Source organism: Mustela nivalis, assembly GCF_964662115.1.
Source record: "Mustela nivalis genome assembly, chromosome: 2".
Lineage (NCBI taxonomy): Eukaryota > Metazoa > Chordata > Mammalia > Carnivora > Mustelidae > Mustela > Mustela nivalis.
This window is the reverse complement of record NC_139021.1, coordinates 95,349,022-95,370,954: the sequence shown is the minus strand read 5'-3', so window position 1 is coordinate 95,370,954 and position 21,933 is coordinate 95,349,022. Positions and strand designations below refer to the sequence as shown.

General features: G+C 54.0%; 1 protein-coding gene across 1 annotated transcript in view; it reads right to left on the bottom strand.

The window, feature by feature from the left end:
* The window catches only part of CAPN9 (calpain 9), a 38,615-nt gene extending 18,004 nt beyond the window's left edge, over window positions 1-20,611 (bottom strand). The window contains exons 1-7 of the mRNA XM_082718921.1: window positions 20,317-20,611; window positions 14,589-14,658; window positions 11,218-11,336; window positions 9,488-9,621; window positions 5,706-5,874; window positions 4,676-4,759; window positions 1,876-1,961 (exon numbers count right to left, since the gene is read on the bottom strand). Of these exons, the coding sequence (XP_082575047.1) occupies window positions 1,876-1,961; window positions 4,676-4,759; window positions 5,706-5,874; window positions 9,488-9,621; window positions 11,218-11,336; window positions 14,589-14,658; window positions 20,317-20,529 (875 nt within the window). The 5' untranslated portion in view covers window positions 20,530-20,611. The remainder of the gene's footprint in view (window positions 1-1,875; window positions 1,962-4,675; window positions 4,760-5,705; window positions 5,875-9,487; window positions 9,622-11,217; window positions 11,337-14,588; window positions 14,659-20,316) is intronic.
* Between the last annotated feature and the right edge of the window lie 1,322 nt (window positions 20,612-21,933).

The following is a 21,933-nucleotide window of genomic DNA, read 5'->3' as shown; positions in this document are numbered from 1 at the left end:
CCCCAGGGATCTAGAGGCTGGCTGGAAAGTGCACATCCAAGAGAGCCCATGGTAAGAAGTCCTCGGGGTCCTGAGAAGCCCCTCCGTAGGGGATTATCATAGGACCATCCCAGGACATGGAACACCAGCAAAACAGCAGAAACTTCCAACTGGAACCCAGAACAGGGATGACCTGTGCCCCGGAGCACCTCCTGATCTCTCCTCTTCATTTGTAAGTGACGTTTCAAAAAGCAGTAAGAAATCTTATGTTTGCTTGGACTTGACATTTCACAGACTAAACGCTTTCTGTAGGTGAGCTCGCTAGGAAACCTCCAAGGTCACTGTGTCTCTGTGATCCGCACAGCCGCCTCCGAGTGGTTCCTGCTGAGTAACCAGCACGTGGTACCCAGCCGACGTGGCTGCCTCGTCCACGCCCTACAGAGCTTGTCCCGGGAAGGACCCAGGTGAAGCCCCTCTCCAGGTCCTGCGTGCGGTACCCAGAGCCAGGACCTTCCGAGTGGCTCCTGTCCCATCACCTGCTGCCCAGCTAAAGAACTTTCAGGACTTCCCTCCTAACAAGCAGGGACAGGAGCAGGATCAGGATGGGGACCTGCCCTCCGTCACCCCGAGGCTGAGCAGGAGCGGGAGGCAAGCTCCCCTTCCAGCCTTGACCCCAGGAAAGGCACTTCCCTTATTTCTCCTCTGTGTGTTTCCCAGGAGAAGGCATGAGTGGCCCTTTTACAGGCTGTGTTCTCTAAATGGAAGGACACTGTAATTGTCCATGTGTGGTACGAAGTGTCTCATTAACTTTGATTTTAATATTTCCGTTCTTTCCATTTCTGCCAGGAGAGGGAGGCTGATCTCTTCCCTCCTGTGATGTTGGTGTAAATCCATCTCTGCCCCAGGCCCTGGGCTCTGAGAAGGCAGAACCCAAATGGGGCTGGGAGGTGGTGGGACATGAGCCGTGATAGGACCACCAGCCCCCCCAGGGGTGTGCACTGTACCCTCAGGTTGGAGTCAGGTTAACAGAGACACAGACACACTGATGGCGGGCGACATGGTGGCCTCTTTGTGATCTGAGGACAAACACAGCTCAAGTTCTTTTACTCAGGCTCTAGACTTGCCAGAGGTCTCCCCAGGGTCCCACAAGCTGTGAGTGGGTCGGGTTAGGACAGCAGGACCTCAAGATGGCAGAGTCCTGCCTGAGGGCGGGGGCAGCTCAGGGAGGGTCCTGCCCAAACCCATCTGAATGTTCCCAGATCTTAGCCACCTGGGCCGCTTCCTGGGGACGAGGAGGGGACACACACCTGCAGGGGAGAACTTTCTTTATAAAGGGGGCCAAAGAAATAGCTGCTAGTTGACTGCTCTGTAAGGGGTGCATTTCTTGTTCCAATTCCTGTTTCTCTACTGGGCGGCCAGCCTCTCGCCAATGGCCAGGGACCAATCAGAGAGAACCCCATGGTGACCAGCTCGGCAGTATTTCGGGGATTCTCACAACTCAAACACTCACGGCCACCCCACCCGACCCCACAGGTACACTTGCACACACAAACACACTGCATATTGGAGCCACTCATCCCTGGAGAGAAAGCCCCTCACGACATCATGGGGAGATGACGTCATGTCCCCATGGGACAAAACAGATCCACTGATGTAAATACAGTAACGGGAAAGGGGGAAAAGCCCTTGTAAGCATGTTCCCTTTTGGCTGCATGGTGGGGGCCAGAGGGCTGAAGAGGGAGGAAGTAAGGCCACCCCAGCCGCAAAACAGTCCCCTGAAAGAGAGCCAGGAGGGAACTGGAGACACAGTGGCCCTTCCTTGTCTGCCTGCAGAAGCCAGCCCCGGGCCAACCCCGGGCCTCTCTGCCCTGGGAAGGCAAGGAGGCAGGGACTGACCTGTCACTCCAAGATCCGTTCCACTCAACCTGACCCCAAGGGTTCCGGACTCGGATGAGCTCCGTTTTCCGGCCTCGGAAGTTTACCTAGAGGGAAAAACATCAGGGCAATGTGGAATGGTAAAATCCAAAAACATCAGGGAAACGTGGAATGGTGAGCTCCGGGCTCCTTCACCTCCGTCCCAGCTGGCTTTCCCCAAAGCCTCTTGACTCTGACACGAGGCTAGTCACCAACTATGCTACATTATGAATCATGCCAGAACGGATACACTGTATCTGGGAAGTAAAGTAGAATTAGAAAGAACAAGAAACCAGTCCATGTGAATCTTCAAATGAATGAGTTTTCTCTCTGGACTGGAGTCGCTGTAAGGGCAGGGACTGGGTCTTCTCAGTGTACCGTCAGCATCGAGCACAGCAAGAGGTAAAGAGTTGTTTGTCCAAAGGGCTCAGGGAGCTATGAGTGAGTTTTCTTCATCCTTAATATCTTACTCACAGATGAATGAAAATTGTATAGGCCTATGCTGGGAATTTAAGCAAAGATAAACAAAACCACTTCTAAGTCTTCTGACTCCAATAATCCCCCCTTTCAGGTGTCAGGGGAGGCTTTCTGCTGTCCGTATGGAGCACCCTCCAGCCAGTAAAGAAAGATGCTCGGCCATGACCTTCGTGCCCTGCCCCAGACCAGGAGAAAGGGCCAGTGCATGTTAGCAAGATGGTGGAGAAAGGAGAGTAAAATTTCATGAGCCAGAAATTTTAGCTCAAAACATTCCATCCTCTTGCCCTGGGCACAAAGCTTATTTTTGATGTGAAAATCAAGTTCGTGTGACCTCTCCAGAGTCTAGGACGTAGCTTATAGCTCATTGTTTAAGAGGTTCATTAAGTGAAGTGCATGGGGAAAGTCAACGCATTGGACGGGGAGAGCAAGGAAAAGCAACTGAACGGATGTGATGGAAAGTTTCTACTACCGGGAAAAATATTTAGAAGATGTGCCAGTAAAAATCACATGCCTCCTGGGGCGCTTGGGTGGCTCAGTCGGTTAAGCGTCTGCCTTTGGCTCAGGTTATGATCTTGGGGTCCTGGGATCGAGTCCCGCATCGGGCTCTCTGCTCGGCGGGGAGCCTGCTTCTCCTTTCCCCCCGCTCCCCCGACCCCACTCCTGCTCATGTTCTTTCTCTCGCTCCCTCACTCTCTCTCAAATAAATAAATAAATAATTAAATAAATAAACTTAAAAAAAAATCACATGCCTGGACACCTGGGTGGCTCAATTGGTTAAGCAGCTGCCTTCGGCTCAGGTCGGGATCCCAGGGTCCTGGGATCGAGTCCTGCGTCTGCCTCCCTCCCTCTCCCTCTGCCTGCCACTCTGCCAACTTGTGCTCTCTCTCTTGATCTCTCTGTCAAATAAATAAATAAATTTACCTTTCAATAAATAAATAAATAAATAAAAAGAATAAATGAAAAAAATCACATGCCTACTCAAGCGAGTGATTGGCAAGGCATTATGGACAGGGAAGGAGGGGGAAAAGAGCCTGTGCCGATGGTTCAGTTCTAGAGAGTCCCATTTCCTCCGCCGCCCTGAAGGCTCCACTCAGAATCCCCTGACAGGGAGGCAGGACAGGCTTCCTTCCAGATTCCCTGCTCCCCGTTTCTTTGGACTGTGTTACTCAAAATGTGGGCACCGACAGGAGAGACCAGAGGGGCTGGGCCTGAGACTTGTCCAACTGGGTCTAAGACTTGGGTCTACAGACTGGGTCTGAGACATGTCCAACAGAAGCACAAAATAGGCCTTTAGACTTTGCTGAACTTGACTCCGAAACACTGTGGCCCGTGGCTTCTTATCCTTCTCTTCCTTGTCATCTCCTCCCCTTTTCTTTCCCACACGTCCTTTCAGGAGCTCTTGTCCCAACTAAGCACCCCCTAGAAGTCAGAGGGTTGCTGTGTGGGGTCTAGGAATCCCTGGGAATCAGTTCCATCCTGGGCTACAGCTGCAGAAAATGGGATTTTTGATGGTTATTATTATGATTTTTTATTATGTTCAGTTAGCCAACATACAGTACTTGATGGTTATTTATATGCCAACTTGACTTGGCCACTGGCACCCAGACATTTGGTTATACACCATTTTGGGTGTGTCTGTGAGGGCATTTCCAGATGGGATTAGCCTTTGGATTGGGAGACTGAGTAAAGCAGGTGGGCCTCGTCTAATCAGTGGAAGACATGAATAATGCTAGAGAAGGCGGGTGAAGGGAGAATACACGTTCTGTGTCTGACTGCTGAGCTGGGTCTTTGGTCCTCTTCTTCTCTCAGGCTGGGACTTGTACCATTGGTTCTTCTGGTTCTCAGGCTTTTGGACTTGGACAGGGAGACCCCTGCCAGATGGCAGATTGTAGGTTTTCTCAGCCTCCATAATCCTGGGAGCCAATTCCTCATTCCCTATTTGTCATCTATCATCTATCATCTATCTGTCTATCATCTATTGATATCTTATTGGTTCTGTTTCTCTAGAGAACTCTAAGTACTACAAGACTGATACAGAATTAGGGAAGAAAAAAGAAAAGAAAAAACAAAGCCCAGTCTCTCACATGAGCCAAGACTCTTACACTAAGCCAGGTGGGTATTGTGGGCTTCTCTCTCTCTCTCTCTCCTGTTTTGCTCTTTTGGTTTCCAGCCTGCCTCCTTTAGATGAGACCTTCTCTGAAACGTCTGAAGCTGTGGTGTAAACTGGGATGCCCTAAGTCAGTATGAGGGACAAGCACCGCCAATCTGTTCCTGTTCCCTATCCACAGGCGTTCACGTCGCCTACCTGGTCAATTCCTGTCACACTGTACGCATGGCCCTTAATGAGGCCAAAAGGCGTCCGGGCTTCAGATTCTGCAGAATTTCTGATCTAAAATGTGAAAAAAAAAAGCAGTGTTGGACCCCTTGGATAAGTCAAGCCTTCCCTACCTGCCCAGCTCCGTGCCTGGCCCTTTCCCTTCCACTCCCCCAGTTGAGAGCCATGTACCAGACACGTATCAGGTAGGTACACAGGACACCCCGAAGATGGTTAGCAGGGACATACAGCCATTCCCAGGCTCTTCCCAGGGAGAGGAAGACCCTCAGTCTTGGCTCAGACTCCAGGGAAAAGTTCAATTTTTGCCTCCAGACAGAGCAATTTGATCCCTCCCCTCATCAGTTAGCCCAACACAAGATAGAAGTACGACCCCATACACCAAAGAGAGGATCAGAACTGTTTAACAGTGTCACACACAACTCTATCACACACTTGAAAACACAGAGGAAAGGGATAACTTAGTAGCAAGGAAGACATTCCCAAGTTAACCCAAGAGGAAACAGAACTCGAATGGGTTCTAAAAACTGGATAGAATAACATTACACGTGTGTGTGTTGGCCTGTTAGACATTAGAAAAATACCTGCTGGTATGAATGGTTTAATGCTATAGGAAGTAGTTAAAAAAAAAAACAAGTTTCAGAAAAGTATAGAGTAAGACTCCATTTAGTCAACTCAAACTGGATTTCTTCTGTGTTTGTGTAGTTAGGCGCATGCCTGTTTGTCCCAGTAAGAGGTGGGGTGTGACGGGCACACACCGGGTGTCCCAGGGCTGGGACTTGGGCAGGATCATTCTGCCTGATAAGGAAGTGTGCCCTAACTTTGTAATTTGGAAAACATTAAATTAAAACTTTCATTTTAAGGACAATAAATAAACATTGACACGTCCCCACCCCCACTCCCTGGAAGTCATGGTCCTCCTCTCGCCAGGACCAGGGCACCTGCTGGTCCGCAGCCCGAGGACCCCGCGCCGGGAACGAGAACAAGTAAAGGAAGGACTTACGTCAATGGAGCAGCCCACCAGAGAGCCCCTCTTCAAGGCCTTCTCTAGAATCTCATAGAAGTTCTCTGGAGCCTCTTTGGTTGCAAAGGTCTCTGCTACACCCCCGGTGAAGTCTTCCATGGCCTCTATGGTGCTGCCCCCCTTCAGAGCTTCATAGCTGCCGTTCAGCCTGTCGGGTGGCGAGTAGGGACAGTGCTGCAGGGACCAAGGAAGGCCACCAGGTGGCGCCCCTTGGCCAGAGTTATTCTAACTTTTTTTTTTTTTTTAAGCTTTTATTTAACAGAGGCAGAGAGGCAGGCAGAGAGAGAGGTGTAAGCAGGCTCCCTGCTGAGCTGGGAGCCTGATGTGGGGCTTGATCCCAGGACCCTGGGATCATGACTTGAGCCGAAGGCAGAGGCTTAACCCACTGAGCCACCCAGGTGCCCCTCTAACTCTTCTAACTCCTCTGCTGGCCTTGCTCTGGACTGGGTGTTGTGGAAGGAAGGTGGGAGGCGGGGATGCAGCTTTCCATGCAGCTCCAAGGATCCTGGGCTCTCTGTGAGGCGGGCAGGGCGGTGTGGTGGTAAAGAGTGTGGACTCTGGTCCCTGACTGGCCTTGACGTCAAGGGACGAATCCGCCACTTACAGACGGAGGCTCCGGGGACAACTCCCTTCCCCAGGGCTTCAGATTCCAAATTTACAAAACGGGGGTGATGGGTGTATGTTCCCTCCCAGGACAGCTGTGAGGTTTGAATGGGGCTGCCTCTCTCTCCCTCCTCCCTCATCTTGAGGGAACAGGACTTGACCATGAGGGTGTTAGTTATACACAGAGTGAGAAAAGGTGAGGGTCTTTCTCTTCCTTCCTGGTCTCACGTGCTCCCAAACACACACACACACACACACACACACACACACACACACACACACATTCTGGCTTGAATTTAAAAATAAACTTTTCCATTTAGAACGGTTTCAGATTTATAAAAATAAGTCTGTAAATAGTAGAGTTCCTTTATATCCCTCCCCCAATTTCCCCCAGTGTTAACATCTTACATCAGTGTGGGTACACCTGCTACAGTGACGAACCCACACATTATTACTATTAAAGTCCCTACTTTCTTCTTATTTCCTTACTTTTTACCTCATATGTTCTGTTTCGAGATCCCACTGGGATATCACGTCACATTCAGCCCTCACGTCTCCTGAGCCCCCTCTTGGCTGTGACAGTGTCTCACACGTGCCTTACTTTCCATGACCTCGGCAATTTTGAGGAATACTGTCTGGTGTTTTGTAGAATGTCTCTTGGCTGGGATCTGTCCGCTGCTTTTCTATTGATTAGACGGGGTTAAGGGTGTGGGGGAGGAAGACCAGAGAAGTAGCGTGTCCCTCTCACCATGTCACATCCAGGGTCATGACTTATCGCTGTTGATGGTGCCTTGACCACCGGGGGGAGGTCATGTCCTTTAGGCTTCTCCATAGTTACGCTCCTGCCCCGGTCCACGCTGTCCTCTTTGGCAGGACACCATCGTGTGCAGTCCTCCCTTAAGGAGCAAGGGGGTTTTCTACACATTTAATTACTTGCAATTCTTCTACGTGGGAGATTTATTCTTTTCTGCAATTTCTATATTCAGTCATTTATATCAGTATGGACCCATGGGTAATTACTTTGTACTTTGGTTTGGAATCCAGTGTTACTCTGTTCATGTTATTGCTAATTACTGTTCCAAGTTTTGGCTACTTTCATCCTTCAGCTTGCTCCTGTGTCCCTTTGACATAACCCTATCAGTGTGTGTGTGATCTCCGAGGATCCTTTTACCGAATTCCCTTGATTGGAACAGCGGTATTGGACACCAAGAAGTAGGGGTGCTTGTTCCTGTGGGGTTGCTATTCTTTCTGGGCCTCTCTGCTGACAAAGTGAGATGTGTGTACCCTGACCCAGGATATATACACGGATCCCTCTGGAACCATCTCTACTAAACAAAGCGTGAGTACAGCCTGAGTCTCCAGCCCTGAGCCACGACCATAGGCATCATTCTAAGCCTCCTCCCCTTGCTTCTCTGTAACCTCCTCTCCAACAGTGAGAAACCTAGCTCCACCACGTGCGCTCCGTCTCTTTAATTGGTATATACATATAATGGTATCAGAATTGTCATCCTTGCCCCTTTGAGAAGCAACTTAATCAGCCTGAGTAAAAAAGCTCGAGTATGATTCCTTTTGCTTTTAGTCTTAAAAACCCCATTCATACCCACATCATTCAGGTCAGCTCCTTTTTCTCCTACCCCTGCAATGAGTTTGATACATAAATTTGCAGTACAGTTAGATGAAAGGCGTGGTCTACATTTTATCCTGGGATTCCTTATCCTTCTCAATGATTTTTAAAACCTCATGTATTGGGGCACCTGGGTGGCTCCGTGGGTTCAACCTTTGCCTTCAGCTCGGGCCATGATCTCAGGGTCCTGGGATCAAGCCCCACATGGGGCTCTCTGCTCAGCGGGGAACCTGCATCCCCCTCTCTCTGCCCACCTCTCTGCCTACTTGTGATCTCTGTCTGTCAAAAAAAAAAAAAAACTTCATGTATTAAAGCGTCATTCTTTGTGCGGTAGTAAAGTTTCATAGGTTTGATAGATGAATGGTGCATTCACTATTACAGTATCATACGATATAGCTTTGCCACCCTAAAAAAGATCCCTTGTGCTTCACATTTTCAACCCTATCTCTGTCCCTCCCTCCTCCTGAACCCCTGGCAACCACTGATCTTTTTACTGTCTCCATAGTTTGCCTTCTCCAGAACATCATATGATTGGGATCATACGGTATCCCTATAGCCTTTTTGGATTGTCCTCTTTCACTTAACAATACGCATTTAAGATTCATCCATTTCTTTTCAGGGCTTGATGGCTCATTTTTTAAAATCACTAAATAATGTCCCATTGCCTGGAGGTACCACTATTCGCTTATCCATTCTTCTTGAAGGACATCTGGGTTGTTTCCAACTTTGGGTTCTAATGAATAATACACAATAAACATCCGTGTGCAGGTTTTTGTGTAGACATAAGTTTTTATCCAAAGCACAAGGGCTCTTGCAGTTCCTGTCTCTGAAGACAGGTTTCTCATGGCCTGAAGATCCAGGATCAACCCAAGAGGGACTCTCAGGGGAGTTCTGCTGTCAGCTGAGCTCGGAACGCGGGCTGGGTGGCCGTTTGCTGACAAGTTGACGGGCTGGAAATCAAGGGTGCCGGAGGGATCCAAGGTCATGTGGGAGGTGATTGAAGATGACTGTTTGGATTCTACTTACCTGGAGCTTCCTCAGCTCATCAAATCCACAGAGATGGAAATCAGCAGGATGGTTGCTGGGGCGGGCCGTGGGGGAGGGGGAGCTGGAGTTGGGTGGGTGCAGAGTTTCCGTTTTGCAAGTTCTAGATGTGGGCGCTGGTGACGGTCGCAAGACTTAATGCCACCAAGCTGTATGCTTACAAATGATTAAAATGGTACCTTTTACCACAGCCCAGATGTTTGCGCTACAACTGTGCTTGGTGGGAAGTTGGGAGAGCCAAGCTCTGTTAACCCACCCAGATTTTCCTCCACCTACTCTCCCAGCTCTTTGGGAGGCCGGGCACAGGATGGACGTGCGTCACCACTGTGCCCAAAGACCGGCCCAGGGAGGCCATGACATGAAAACTGTCCAGGCTACTCCTTTTCCACCTCCCCCTGGGCCACACCTGTCTACCTGTGTCCCTGCTCCCTGAAGCTCCCTGATGAGGCCCCAGGAGTGGAGACATGCTTCCCGTACGGGGGGCACTCACTTGGCGTAGGCCTTCTCCAGCAAGGCACTCCAGAACTCTTGGTGGTCGGTAGAGTGGAGGAAGACCAGGCGGTCCCTGAAGGTGGGCAGCCGGTCATCGACGACCACGTCCAGCCACTCGCTGTGCTGCCAGAACTGTCGGCCAAATCACGGGGCTGAGTTCCAGGGGAGGCCAGCCCACCCGTAAAGCCTTGTCTTTCTTCTGGAGATAAATCTCACGCGGCTTCCATGATGGGCCACCCAGACTGTGGCCATCGAGCCACAGGCGGAGCCTCCCACCTGCCACGGACACAGGCTTGAAAACCCTGTGTCAACCCACCAACGCCACGGGCCGATGGGACAGGGTCCCACAAGGACACTGCGGGGTCGGCTCGTTAGCTCTTTGCTCTCCTGAGGGAGGGGCCGGCCGTGGGCTTGTCCTGCGCTTGCAACAGCGCAGTTCTCTACACTGTCCCGTTAACCAGAGGCCGGGGTCTTAGCTGCCCCTTCATCTTCCGTTCCCTCCTTTTTTTTTTTTTTTTAATTTTTTTTTAATTTATCTGACAGGCAGAGGAGCAGGCAGAGAGAGGAGGAAGCAGGCTCCCCGCTGAGCAGAGAGCCTGATGTGGGACTCGATCCCAGGACCTGGGATCATGACCTGAGCCGAAGGCAGAGGCTTAACCCACTGAGTCACCCAGGTGCCCCTTCAGTTCCCTCCTTGACGGGGGTGGGGGGGTGGGGGGGGTGGAAACTCTACCGCTGATTTGTTTTGGCCATTCACAGAGAGAGAGAGAGAAAGAGGCTGTGACGGGGCAAGAGAACCCTTGTGCCAGGCGTGCAGACATGAGGTGAGTGTGTGTGCATAGATGGGTGTGCGTGTGTGTGTCCACGTCCCTGTGCGCATGTTCTCGCACACGCATGTGCACATATCTGCGTGCCTGCGTGCACGTGTGTGTGAGTATGTGCGGGGGTGTGTGTGTGTGCGCGCGCGTGTTCCTCCTCATTCAGCTGGTCCAAGAGAGACGCTGAGGTAAGAAGAAGGAGAAAGTAGAAAGAGGGGAGCAGACGCAGGGGTTCCGGGAGCTGCTGGTTTCCAGCTTGGGGGGAACATTCTGAGTGCGTCAGACCAGACCACCCAGCGTCTGGCCGAGGTTGTGAGTTTGAAGGAATATTTCTTGGGCTCCCAGCAACGAGCCCTAAGGGTTATGCTGGGAGGCCGCATGGCATGGGGCACTACCACCGGCCCCAGCTGGGCTCCCCCGTGGGAGCGTCACCCTCCCAGCAAGTGTCACTTCAGGCTTTCTCGGGGGCATTTGGGACTTCGGGTCCCGCACACGCACTACGGGGGTAGACGCTCATGGCCTCAGGGCTTCCCGGAGCAGGTGCAGAGTTGGGGCTGGTCATCGGGGGTGAGCTGGCTGGCTCAAGGGATCCTGAGATGGCCCAGCCCGCTGAGCTGACCTCCTTGCAGGCTCACACCTGTGCTGTGGCTGAGGACAGGAGAGAAGCGGAAAGGGGGGCCTCACTCCCAACGCCCTGATTCCCAGATGTCAGCGTGTGACTGATGGGTCCCCGATGGGGCCTGTGCTGTCCTTCCTATGCATTTGGAGGGGACCCCATGACATAGCATGGTTTGGGGTGCGGCTCTCACACAGAGAGGTCATTCCTTCCAGGATGACCAGGCAGCTTAAGAGGCCCCTGGTGTCGTGCTGGGTCCCGAGAGCTAATGCCCAGGCTGAGGCTCCCTCTTACCTGGAAGTGGAATATTCCGGCGTAACCGGGTCCAAAGCTTTGGTCCTGGGGGATGACCCGTGCCAGAGCTTTCTCGTTCAGCGTCAGGGAGGCGATGGCAGCTAATAGCCAGCAGTCGCCTGCAGAAGGAAAGCCACGCGTCACGGTTTTCATTGCCAATTCACCGTGAATGGAAAATTCTATGCTGGGAGGGGGTGGGGCATTCCGGAGGTGACCACATCTTTTCCACATTTAGGGAAACGGACGGAATACCAGCAAGTACGTCTGTCCTCCCCTTCCGCCTCGCTTTCTGGCTCTCGCCGGGCCGGATTTACCACGCACAGCTGTCGTGGCCTGGGGCTGTCCAACATCGGCTCTGTGCTGTTCCAGAGGATTCCCCGCCACAGGGCCGAGGCTGCGGACCTTAGCATCGGTGGGGGTGCTGCGGCCCGAGAACCTGGGGGTCCTCGTGGGCTCAGGGAGTGAGTGCGTTTCTGGGACGGATGCCTCCCCAGAGCACAGACTTGGCGGAGTCAGAGATGAGAGCGGCTTTGGTTACCGCTCATTTTCCAGGTCTGCTGATGTCTGCAGCCGTGACCTCACACTGACACACGGAGAGGACAGCTCCGAAGGGAAGCCAGACATCAGACGGCACTTCATCTGGGCTGTGCCAGTGTCTGGGACGCATCCCCTTGCCCGCCCTGAGGCTGGGATGGGCACCTCCTGTCACGGCTGCCCAGGAGCCCCGTGTAAGTACCCATCCACCAACGGGACCTCTCTGTCTCATACCAGATCCTTGGTTGGCAGTCAGTAACCTTACCGTCATTGGAATTCAAGACCCGACACACTCAGTGTGGCTTCCTTGGGGTTCCCGTTTCTGGAAAATACCATAGAGCCCACGAGCCCTGTCTGATAGTGTGTGCAGGCAAGAGGGACTCGTGGAGGGCCTAGCATCAGGAAAGTGACTCACAGGGTCGCCCTGCTTCTGGCTTTCCCTAGGGTGTCGGCAATGGGGCACATACTACTGGTTCCTCAGGCGTCCAGTGCTCTTAGCTAATGAGCAGTGATGTGGAGATGCTAATGAGAAGGGAACCTTCCAGGATCATTTGTTCAGCAAACCTCACGGAGTGCCTCTCGGGTGGCAGGGGGGCAGTCCCTGCTCTCAGCTCGGGGGTGGTCCTGGCGGGCCAGAGTCTGGGCAGGGTGGGGGCCTGCTGTGGGCTGACGTCTTCCCCGCCCTCCAAGTTATGACTTGGTCCAATGCAGGAAAATGCGTTTCTTTTCCTAGAGCGCGGCAGCTCAGATCTATCCAGCCAGGAATGTTCTGAGCTTTTGAAGGGGGGATTCAGAATCCGGTGCTGTTCGTGCGATGTAAAGCAAAGGGAAAAAACGCAACAACAAAGCAGTATTGCTTTATCTCTCTGCTGGGCCCGTGGGGGTGCATGGCATTGGTCCTATCAGTGCTACGGCCAGAAGAGGCTCCCTCCTAAGGTCAGTTCGTGGACAGCAGGGTGGGCATGCAGGGAGCCGACGGCTAGCAGGGAGGGGCTAGTGATCGTGTTGGTGGTGTTCTAGCTCTACTTGGGGTGTCAGGCTCACAGTCCTTCATTTTATTGTCACCCTTCATAGTTTAAATGGATGCTATGTATGGTATTTGGAAGTAATAAAAATGTTACAAAGTGGGGCCCCTGGGTGGCTCAGTTGGTTAAGCGTCTGCCTTTGGCTCAGGTCATGATCCCAGGGTCCTGGGATTGAGCCCCACGTTGGGCTCCTGCTCGGCAGGGAGTCAGCTGCTCCTTCTCCCTCTGCCCTCACCCCTGCTCATGCTTTCTCTATCTCTCAGATCAATAAAAAAATCTTTTTTAAAAAAGTACTACAAAATAATAGTTATAATCAATACCACTAAGGTTAAATATGCAGTTGTAATTCCAAATAGACATTTGCACTCATGCCACAGACCAAAACATTGAAACACAAAGAGCCTATAGAAAGCCTTTCTATCGAATAGCAACATAGGGATGGGAGGGGGGCAGTGAGGGGAGGCAGAGGAAGAGTCTGGAGGGAGAAATGAGAGAGATGAGGAGGAGGCAGGCAGAGTCTCCCAGAGCAGGCTTACCCCCAGCAAATGAAGACTGATCCGAATGTAATTTTTCCCCAAAGGTCTAAGTCATAGCTAGGATGTGTAATTCTATCATCTGTGTACAGCTGACCCTTGAGCAACAAGGGGGGAGGGGTGCTGAGCCCACACCCCGACCAGCACACAGTGCGAAATCCACGTGTAACTTCTGACTCTCCCGAAACTCGACAGCCAGTAGCTTGCTGTTGACCAGAGTCCTTACTGAGAATATAAATACAATTAACACGTATTTTGTGTGTTCTTTGTATTCTGTACTGCATTCCTACGATAGGAATGCAAAGAAAAGACAATGTTAGTGAGACAATCATAGGGAAGAGAAAATCCATGGAAAGTCGGATGCTGTGTTATCTCCCCCCCAAAAAAATCCACGTATAAGTGGACCAGCTGTATCCATCCATCGATCATCAACTATCATCACTCTCGGTCTGTGCCTCTGGTTTCTGTGTGTGGCGCAGCTGGTTGATGAGCATGGGGGCTCCAGTAGGACCCACTGCAACCATTAGACCCTAGTGGAAACTCAGCTGAAGGCCGGGCCTCATAAGCTTGCCGCTCTGCTGGTGGGTTTGTTTTTTTTTTTTTTAGGATTTTTGGTTTTGTTTTGTTTGTTTGTTTGTTTGTTTCCCACAGAATAAAGATAGACTCAGTCCAATTTTGGACTAAATCTGACATGCCAGACCCACCTAAACAGACTCGGGGGACACTCTCAAGGCCTATTTTAGGAAGGAGACTGTGGAGCTCCCAGAGGGGGTCCCCCAAAGCCCGAGCCCCCTGGAGGGCAGGGGGCAGTAATGGTTTAGAGCAGGTTCAGGTCCTGACTCCAAGCCGTCACTCCCATGACTAACGCTACTCAGCCTCCCTCTGCTGCGGTGTCTCCTCTGTCAGATCGGAAGGGTGACCGGGACCGGGACCTGGAGACCGAACTAATGCATGCGAGTATGAGTTGTGTCATGGTGCAGGGAGCAGGACCAGCACCGCGGGGTCGCTCTGTTCTCTGTGAACCAAGCCCCACGCGGCAGGCGTGTCCGCCCCCAGGGGCCCGAGAGCGCAAGGAGCCCGGAGTCCAGGGGGCTCCATCCGGGGGGCAGACGGGCAGACTGGGAGGGAGGACAGGAGGAAGTAGCGGGTGGTAATGGGCTTGGGCTTCCGGGGGTCCCATGCTGCTCTTGCTGGGGGGACAGCTCCGAGGCCCCGTCCTGCTGACCCCCGGGGTGCTCGCCCCACCCACCCCCCTCCGTGCTCCCTCCCTCACACTCACCAAGCTCCCCCTGGCAGATATCGGTCCTGGTGGCTCCTCCGAGAATGAATTCTGGGTTTTTCACGATTTCCTGGAAGAACAAAGGCGTTCCTGTGATTGCAGTGTGTGATTGGAGCGGGCTCGGGGTCTCTCTCCTTTCTGGGAGCAGAGGGCTTTTTCCTGTATCTGATTCTTTTCCCATGGAGGGTGCCATAGACCTGGGCCTGGCTCTGGCCGATTCCCCCCTCGAGGGAGAGATCCTGCCTCCTGGGCAGCCCCTCCACACCAAACAACCATCTCCTGCCATGCCCGGTTGCAAAGCAGGACCATGAACTGAAGATTCCCATTGCTGCTCAGGCCCTGGGCTAGCATTCGGGGCGGGGGGGGGGCAGTGTGGCGGTGTGGGGTGTGAATTCGAATCCTGACTTTCCACTGCGGGCTCTGTACCCTCTGTGGGCTTCAAATTCCTCATCTTAAAATGAGGTAATACACACACCACGGACCAGTGACCAGGATCAAACACAAACTCATGCTCACCCACCCAACTCCGTTCATTTTTAAATTATGCATCGTGTGTATACGTACATACACGTGTGTTTATACACAGACATATACATACACATTACATAGCGGGTGATACATGCGTGTGTCTCGTGCAACTTAACCTCGGTGCATTATAATATTTCATTCTATATTGCCCATAATTATATTATTATGTATACACAATTACTTACATATACTTATAGAGAGACATGCATAAAGCATTATCACAAGAGCGTTTGAAAGCGATTATGTAAAATTCATATATTCTTTACATTTCGCTAAGGCATCAGTCTCTGTTCCTGGCAGGGACTAAGGCAAAGAGCACAAGAGAGTCCCTGCCCTCCCGAACTGCTGAGGGACTGGGGGACCAGACCATAGACACGTGTCCGGACATGGGTCCCACAGCGGCAAGTACCAGGATGGAAAGTGACGGTGTGGGACGGGGGCTGGGTGAGCTGGAGCCATCAGGGAGGGCCTCTCAGGGACGTGGACAGTTGAGTAGGGAGTCCTGAGGGGGCCAGGGGAGAGGAAACAACAAATCATCAGGCATGGAGGAAAGTTCTGGCAAACAACGGCTGCTTGGTCATTTAACAGGCTCCGAATGCAGGCGGAGTGAGAGGCCTTTCCCACCTCTTTCCAGAAACAAGACTGGAGGCAGAAATCCCTACCAGCACCTGGGTGGTGCCCCAGAGGACAGCTCTGCCCTGAATGGTCTTCCTCAAGCTCCCCGGGACACTTCTCCTCTGGTCTCTGTCCCAAGGTATCAGCAGGAGGATGGCGATTTCTTCACAGGAAGAAATGTTGTCTTAAGACAAAGAGCTAAAGGGTAAGATGATGGGGTTCTCTCTGCGGCCCCCGGGGTGGGGCCAGCCTCGTGGAGCAATGGCCGTCCCCAACGTCTGCCCGGATAGCACTGCAGGGGCTTATTTGTGTTTCCAGTATTTCAGAAACTGGGCCAGGAGAATCTGTGAACCCTGCCATCGGCTCCCCATAAACCCAGACGTGACAAAGGTCCGACCGACACCCTGGGTGCTGGCTCCTCCAACCCTGCCCTTAGCTCCAGGTGTCTGGGAGCCATGTCACTGGATGGCTCTTGTCTCCAGAATGGCAGGCAGGGCCGTGGATGGTGATGGGGGCAGCGCCTCTGTGCCAGGCTCCCCGGCTTGTGCAGATCCTTTCACACGCACTCTCCCCGTTCCTGGAGGCCCGTCCCCTGGGTGTTTGCAGGTGGTTCCAAGCCAGGCCAGCGGAAAGGTGCAAGCCAGGAAAATGTGCTCCTCGCAGGAGCCATCCCTGATCCGCAGAGGGCTCCAGGCCTGCCATCTAGCTTCCCTAGGCTTGGTCTCCTTGGACCAATGTCCCAGGACATTGGAAGGTCTGCCTTGGACATTCAGGGCCAGGTGCACAATGCGCATTGGAGCCCCTGCCCCCAAGAGCCCCCCAGGAGCTCTCGCAGCAACCAGCCCCTAACAGCAGAGCGTCGTAGGGCCCTAGCCAGCCGAACTCCCCCCGCCATGGCCACATCCCTGTTGCGGATGGAAGATGGACGCTGGAGCTGGCAGATCCTGCCCGGCAGGCTGGGCCTCCCAGAGGCCAGATGGGCTGTGGGCAAGGAGACCCCCCCACCGCAGCCCCCCCATCCCTCCCCTGCCTTCAGCTGGCCCAGCCCACCAATGGCACCAACTGTGCCAGCAGCTGCCACCGCCGCTGGGCTCCACCTCGCAGCTAGCTGCTCTCGCCCTGGAGAGTTTCATCCCATGGCCTCAAACTGCGGATGGATGGAGAAAAGTGCAAAGGAGAAAACCCGGAGGCTCTCATCAAGTCAGCAGGGATTGGCTATCGGGGCTGCAGTGGTGGGACAGCCCGAAGCGTGGTGGACGCAGGGGTCTGTCCGGTGCTCCTGGGAGTGAGCGAACCCGCGTCCGGTTGCCGGGTTCCGTGAATGTGTGCGCATGTGGCCGAGCCAGCCAACAGATGTGGGTCTCCCGCCCAGGGAGCATGTGACCCCTGTAGGCAAGCACCAGTATGGTCCCCACGTCCATCTTGCACACGGAGTGGTTCTGCGTGGATTCTGGATGCATTGCATGGGTGCTGGGGCCGTCCCACATGTGTGGGGGGCCCAGAGGTGCGGTGGTTCTTACGAGATGCTCGAGGATGAGGGTTCCCTGCTTGGGTCCTGTGACAGGAAGGTCAGGAGCATCTTGACAAACCTGGAGTGAATCCAGGCCAAGGACTAAGCGGCCTGGAAAGTTCCCTCTTGGGGCCTTTCTAACAAGTTGGGAGAGACTAGCGGGGGGGCGCTGTGAAGGTGCGTGGGGACCCGGGGGTGTCTCTGGAGGCACAGGGGTAGTAGCAGGGTCATCTCACACAGAGACAAGGTGCAGGGTCATCTCAGCCACAGGCCGCCGTGTGCACAGGCTGCCAGGGGGCCGTCAGCCTGGGCTAGCAAGGAGCTATCCCAGGTTTAGGCTGAGCAGTTAGGGAGGGAATTGCCTAGAAGGAAGCAGAAGGATGCAGGCAGGCGGGGGGTCGAAGAGAAGGCGGCCACTTCCTTAGCAGAGGAAGTCAGGTTGTGGGTCCAGGAATTCAGGCCCCTGGCTGGACTGCACCGTGGCTGTCTGGACTCCAGACCCACTCCTCCCCACTCCGACACACAGCTCTTTCCATGAGGCCTGCTGGAGGGCAGTTCACCTTCTCTCCCAGCAGAACCTGTCGCCCCACCCCCACTGCAGACCCTCAAGGTCTCTCCCTCAGTGCACACCTTGCCCTGGGCTTCCTGGAGGGTGAGTCCGGTGGCCCGGTGCCCTCTGCTGTCCCCTTGACTTTTCTGATCCGGCTGCTCTGGTGCTCACTCCCCATCCCGGGAGCGCAGCTGTGTTTGACAAGAAGGTGGTGCTGCGGGAGAGCACCCCGCCCCAGAGTCCCACTGGGCAGCTCCCCACTTGCTGCCCAAACAGGCAAACCCTAGTGCCGAGAAGATATGCAAACAGCACCCAGGCCCCAGAGGCCTTCTGGAGGGACACTGGCAACTCGTACCCTTTCCTTCCTGCGGCTTGCCCACCCGCCAACCAGGGGCCCCAGACCCCGTCCTGCAGGAGAATCTCAATCCTGATCCCCATCAGCCTGCCACTCCCGATTTCACACACGTCTGTAAGAAGTCTGCAGAACGCCTAGCTCTCAGATTGCAAACAGATAAGTCTGTTTCTGGGAATGAGGACAGAAGGGACCATGTCAGGGGCACGCAAAGTGACAGGCAGAACAGTTCTGAGAATGAGTGCGTAGGAAGGACAGCAATCGCAGACCCGAGTTAAGGTAAACAAGGAAACCATTTTGCCCCTGGCCGCGGATGGAGGGGCCCGACTGGACGGTGGCCTCACCCGTCCTTTGGGGCAACCCCGAGAGAGATCAGCAGTTGGGAGGACCACCTCCTAGAGCTGAGATCTGGGACTCTGGACTCCCTCGGGGGCCCCGGGGCCCTCGCTCCACTGCACGAGTGGGAACGGTGGCATTGTTCACGCTGGCCTGTGTGCACACAGCTTTCCTGTAGGAGAAATTCCAGCTTTGGCAAGAAGGGGAGTGGCAGGCAGCGGCAGAATTACAGGTTAAACCAGGGGGTGGCAGTGCAGACCGCAAGGCAGGTGCCTCCTCCTGGTTACCATTAGAGTAGTAGTGACCACGGTCACGGACACTTACGTACAGGCTCCTTTCTGCCTGCTCTACACGTTAACAAAGTAATCCTTGCAACAGCCCTGCAGGGAGGCAGCATTATGACCCCTGTTTTGTGGAAGAGGAAAGTGAGGCTGTGGGAGGCGCGTGGCTCGGGCTCTCCCAGCTGTGGGGAAGGGTTCGGCACGTTCCCTCTGTTGGGGATGCCGAAAGAGCCACCTCTTCCAAAGTCATGGCTTTTGGGGGTACCGCATCCTGTGACTGATCCGTGAGGGGCACAGACACAGGAGTCGCTGTCACCCCGACACAAGACGACTCTGAGGGTCCATCCCAGCTCCAGAGCACCCCGTGCAGCTGGCTGAGGGCTTTATGGGACCATTTAGGGACCGTTTAGGACAGCCAGAGCCTCCTCTGCCCAATCCGGCTCCCCGTCCGGCTGCAGGTGTTCGTCCTGACAGCGTCCGTGCTAAACAGATTCATGTCCTTACGGGCACTGCTTGTGTGGGCTCTGGAGAGGAGGTCATGGAGCCGTTGGTGGCATTGTTCTGGGGTGACACCTGTCATAGCTATTGTGACATCAGCTGCCACCTGCTGCAGACGGCTGCTGGACGCTGGGTCTACACTGGTCGTTACTGTTCCCGCTTCACTGGGGAAGGGACTGAAGCTCAGAGAATTTAAGCGCGAGGACCAACGTCAAGGAACCAATCAGTGGCAGGGTGGGACCAGCACTCAGGGGCTCACCTTTCGTCTAGCCCTCTTTGCACTCTCCTTGTCCATAGCAACCTGCCCTAGGAGCCCGCCCGGAAGGTGTCCCCACCTGGAAGGAATGACAGCCCTGTGGCGCCTGAGGTGGGCAGAGATCAGGGCCTGACTAATCCAGCACAGCAAATATTGACTCCAGCTGATGACCGAGGAGTCCCCTCCAGACAGTTGGGGGTGGGGCAGCTTGGACGCTGGCTCCCTTCTGGGAAGGGGGATGCGTGGCTTGGGGAAAGAGGCCCTGCTTCTGAGTGTTCCATCCATCCCATGGGGCCTGAGCACTTGTGGCATGACTGTCCCTCCACGCTGAGCATCCGGGCTGCAGGCAGAAGCCACGGGACGCCCCACGTGTATCCCGGCAGCCTCAGCACACGGGGCAAGGCTGCCTCCCACCCCGCCCCGCGTGTTTGCCTTTGTGTTCCCATAGAATGTGTCCCCTGAGACTTGTGTCCCACTCACCACTTAATGACAAGCCCATCTCTGGCTCTGGGCCCCAGTCCTGGCTCATGCCAGTGCGAGGCAGAGAGCTGGGTGTGGGGCGTAGCCAGATGCCCTGGGCACAGCCCCGTTTCTCTGGCTTGCTGGTTGATGTCCTCTGGGTGCCAGTCTCTGCAAATGGCACAGCATCTCGACAGGAGACCTGGCAGATGTGCATGACAGATGTGTCTGTGTGGAGCCCCCTGCCTGGCCCCTCCTCTCCTTGCTCCCCTCTGCCATGCTGCTGAGCCCACACCCCTGCCTGGCACCCCCCCCCCATCCCACCACTTCCTCTTGCACTCACCCCTGGCCGTTTCCACACGAAGGGGATCTGGGGCCTCTCGCTGTAGAAGAGAGAGGAGTTGTTGGCTGGGAAGTCTGCATCCTCGAAGAGGACGCCCTTCTGCACACACGCCTGCCTCAGCTGCTCAAAGCTCTGGCCGGAGGAGTGGGTGATGCGGGCGTCCTCGGGAACTGGGTGCTTCTGGGGCCCTGGGGCCCTATAGAGGTAAGGCATGGCTGTTCCCTTGCTGGTGGGCAGGTGTTCCCCTGATGGTGGGAAACAAGATGAACGTGCCAGTCGGGAAGGAGCCGGCTCAGGGAAACCAGGGCTCGGTGGCCCTTGGCCTCTTCCTGTTTGCCTGGGAACCTCCCTGCGAAGGCTGAGATGAGGCGCGCCCCAATGGCAAATGTAGAGAGAGCTCTGCCCTCCCCGGCGCCAGCAGACCCAGAGGGAGCAGTCAGCCTGGGCCGACTCCAGGCAGAGGCGGCAAACTCTTCTTAATGCACTGGGGAGAGTCCGCGGGAGAGAGAGGATTGCTTTATGGGAAAAGAGAGCAAGAAACCAAATTGGTCAGCATTTGCTTTGCGGGAGAAGAGTGTATGTCCTGTGTGGTCCTGAATCCCATCCGAGGTCAGAAAGCTGCAGGGTTTGTAGTCAGAAGGGAGCTTAGGGGACCATCATGGCACCCATTACATGAACAGAGCTTACCCAGCGCTCTCTCCGACCACCTCATTTTGATTTAGAGCAGGGGTCCGCTAAGTTTTTCTGAAAAGAGCCAGTTAGTCAATATTTTTGGCTTTGTGGGGTCATACGGTCTGTTGTAACTACTCAAGTTTTTGGGTTGTAGCACAAAAGCAGCCATGGATACTATGTGATGAATCAGCATGGCTATGTGCCAATAAAACTCTATTTACAAAAGCAGCTGGGGGGCCAGATGTTGTCCAGTTGGCATGTGGCGGCTGACCCCTGATCGGCTGGACTCACAGAGGACGTCAGCTCCTCCTCCAGGGTACGGACGCCTCTGTTCTCGAACATTCCAGGCAAGAGGTGTTGGGAAACATTTGCAAAAGCAGATATCATATGAGTAAAATTCTCTGTCCTGTAAAGCTCTACAAACAAGATTTCACATTTGGGAAGAAATGAGGTTTAGAGTTTGGAGGCTAAAGTTTAATAAAAATATTAGCCGCTGTGTGGTACTCCTGGTCTTCTAAGCACCTTACAACGACGTCTCTGCGGTTCTCCAATCACGGTGGGTGTCGGAGGCACAGGGCCTTGTGTTAGTGGGTCCAGTTAAAAGCCCATGACACGAGTTTTATAGGACCTCCCAGTTCCCAGGAATGTTCCTTTAGTTCCACACACTTCCTGTCGAGTGGATCCTGCGTGTTGTGTTTCATAGAGAATGCGTAGACATCGACTGGTGACATCTGGGGAGAACTCCCAGGTTTGCCTGGGGTGACTGTGAGCAAAGAAGCCGTGCCTGTTTTCTCGGCATGAGTCAGGACAATGGGGTCTCCCTAGGGCCACAGGGGGTTATGGGATCAAAGCAGCCTGTAGAGTCCAGGCAGGGTCAGCGGCTGTGGCTTCCTCCTATCCCTGTCCTCACTGTCCCCTGCCCCATCCCACAGACGCGGGCTCTCA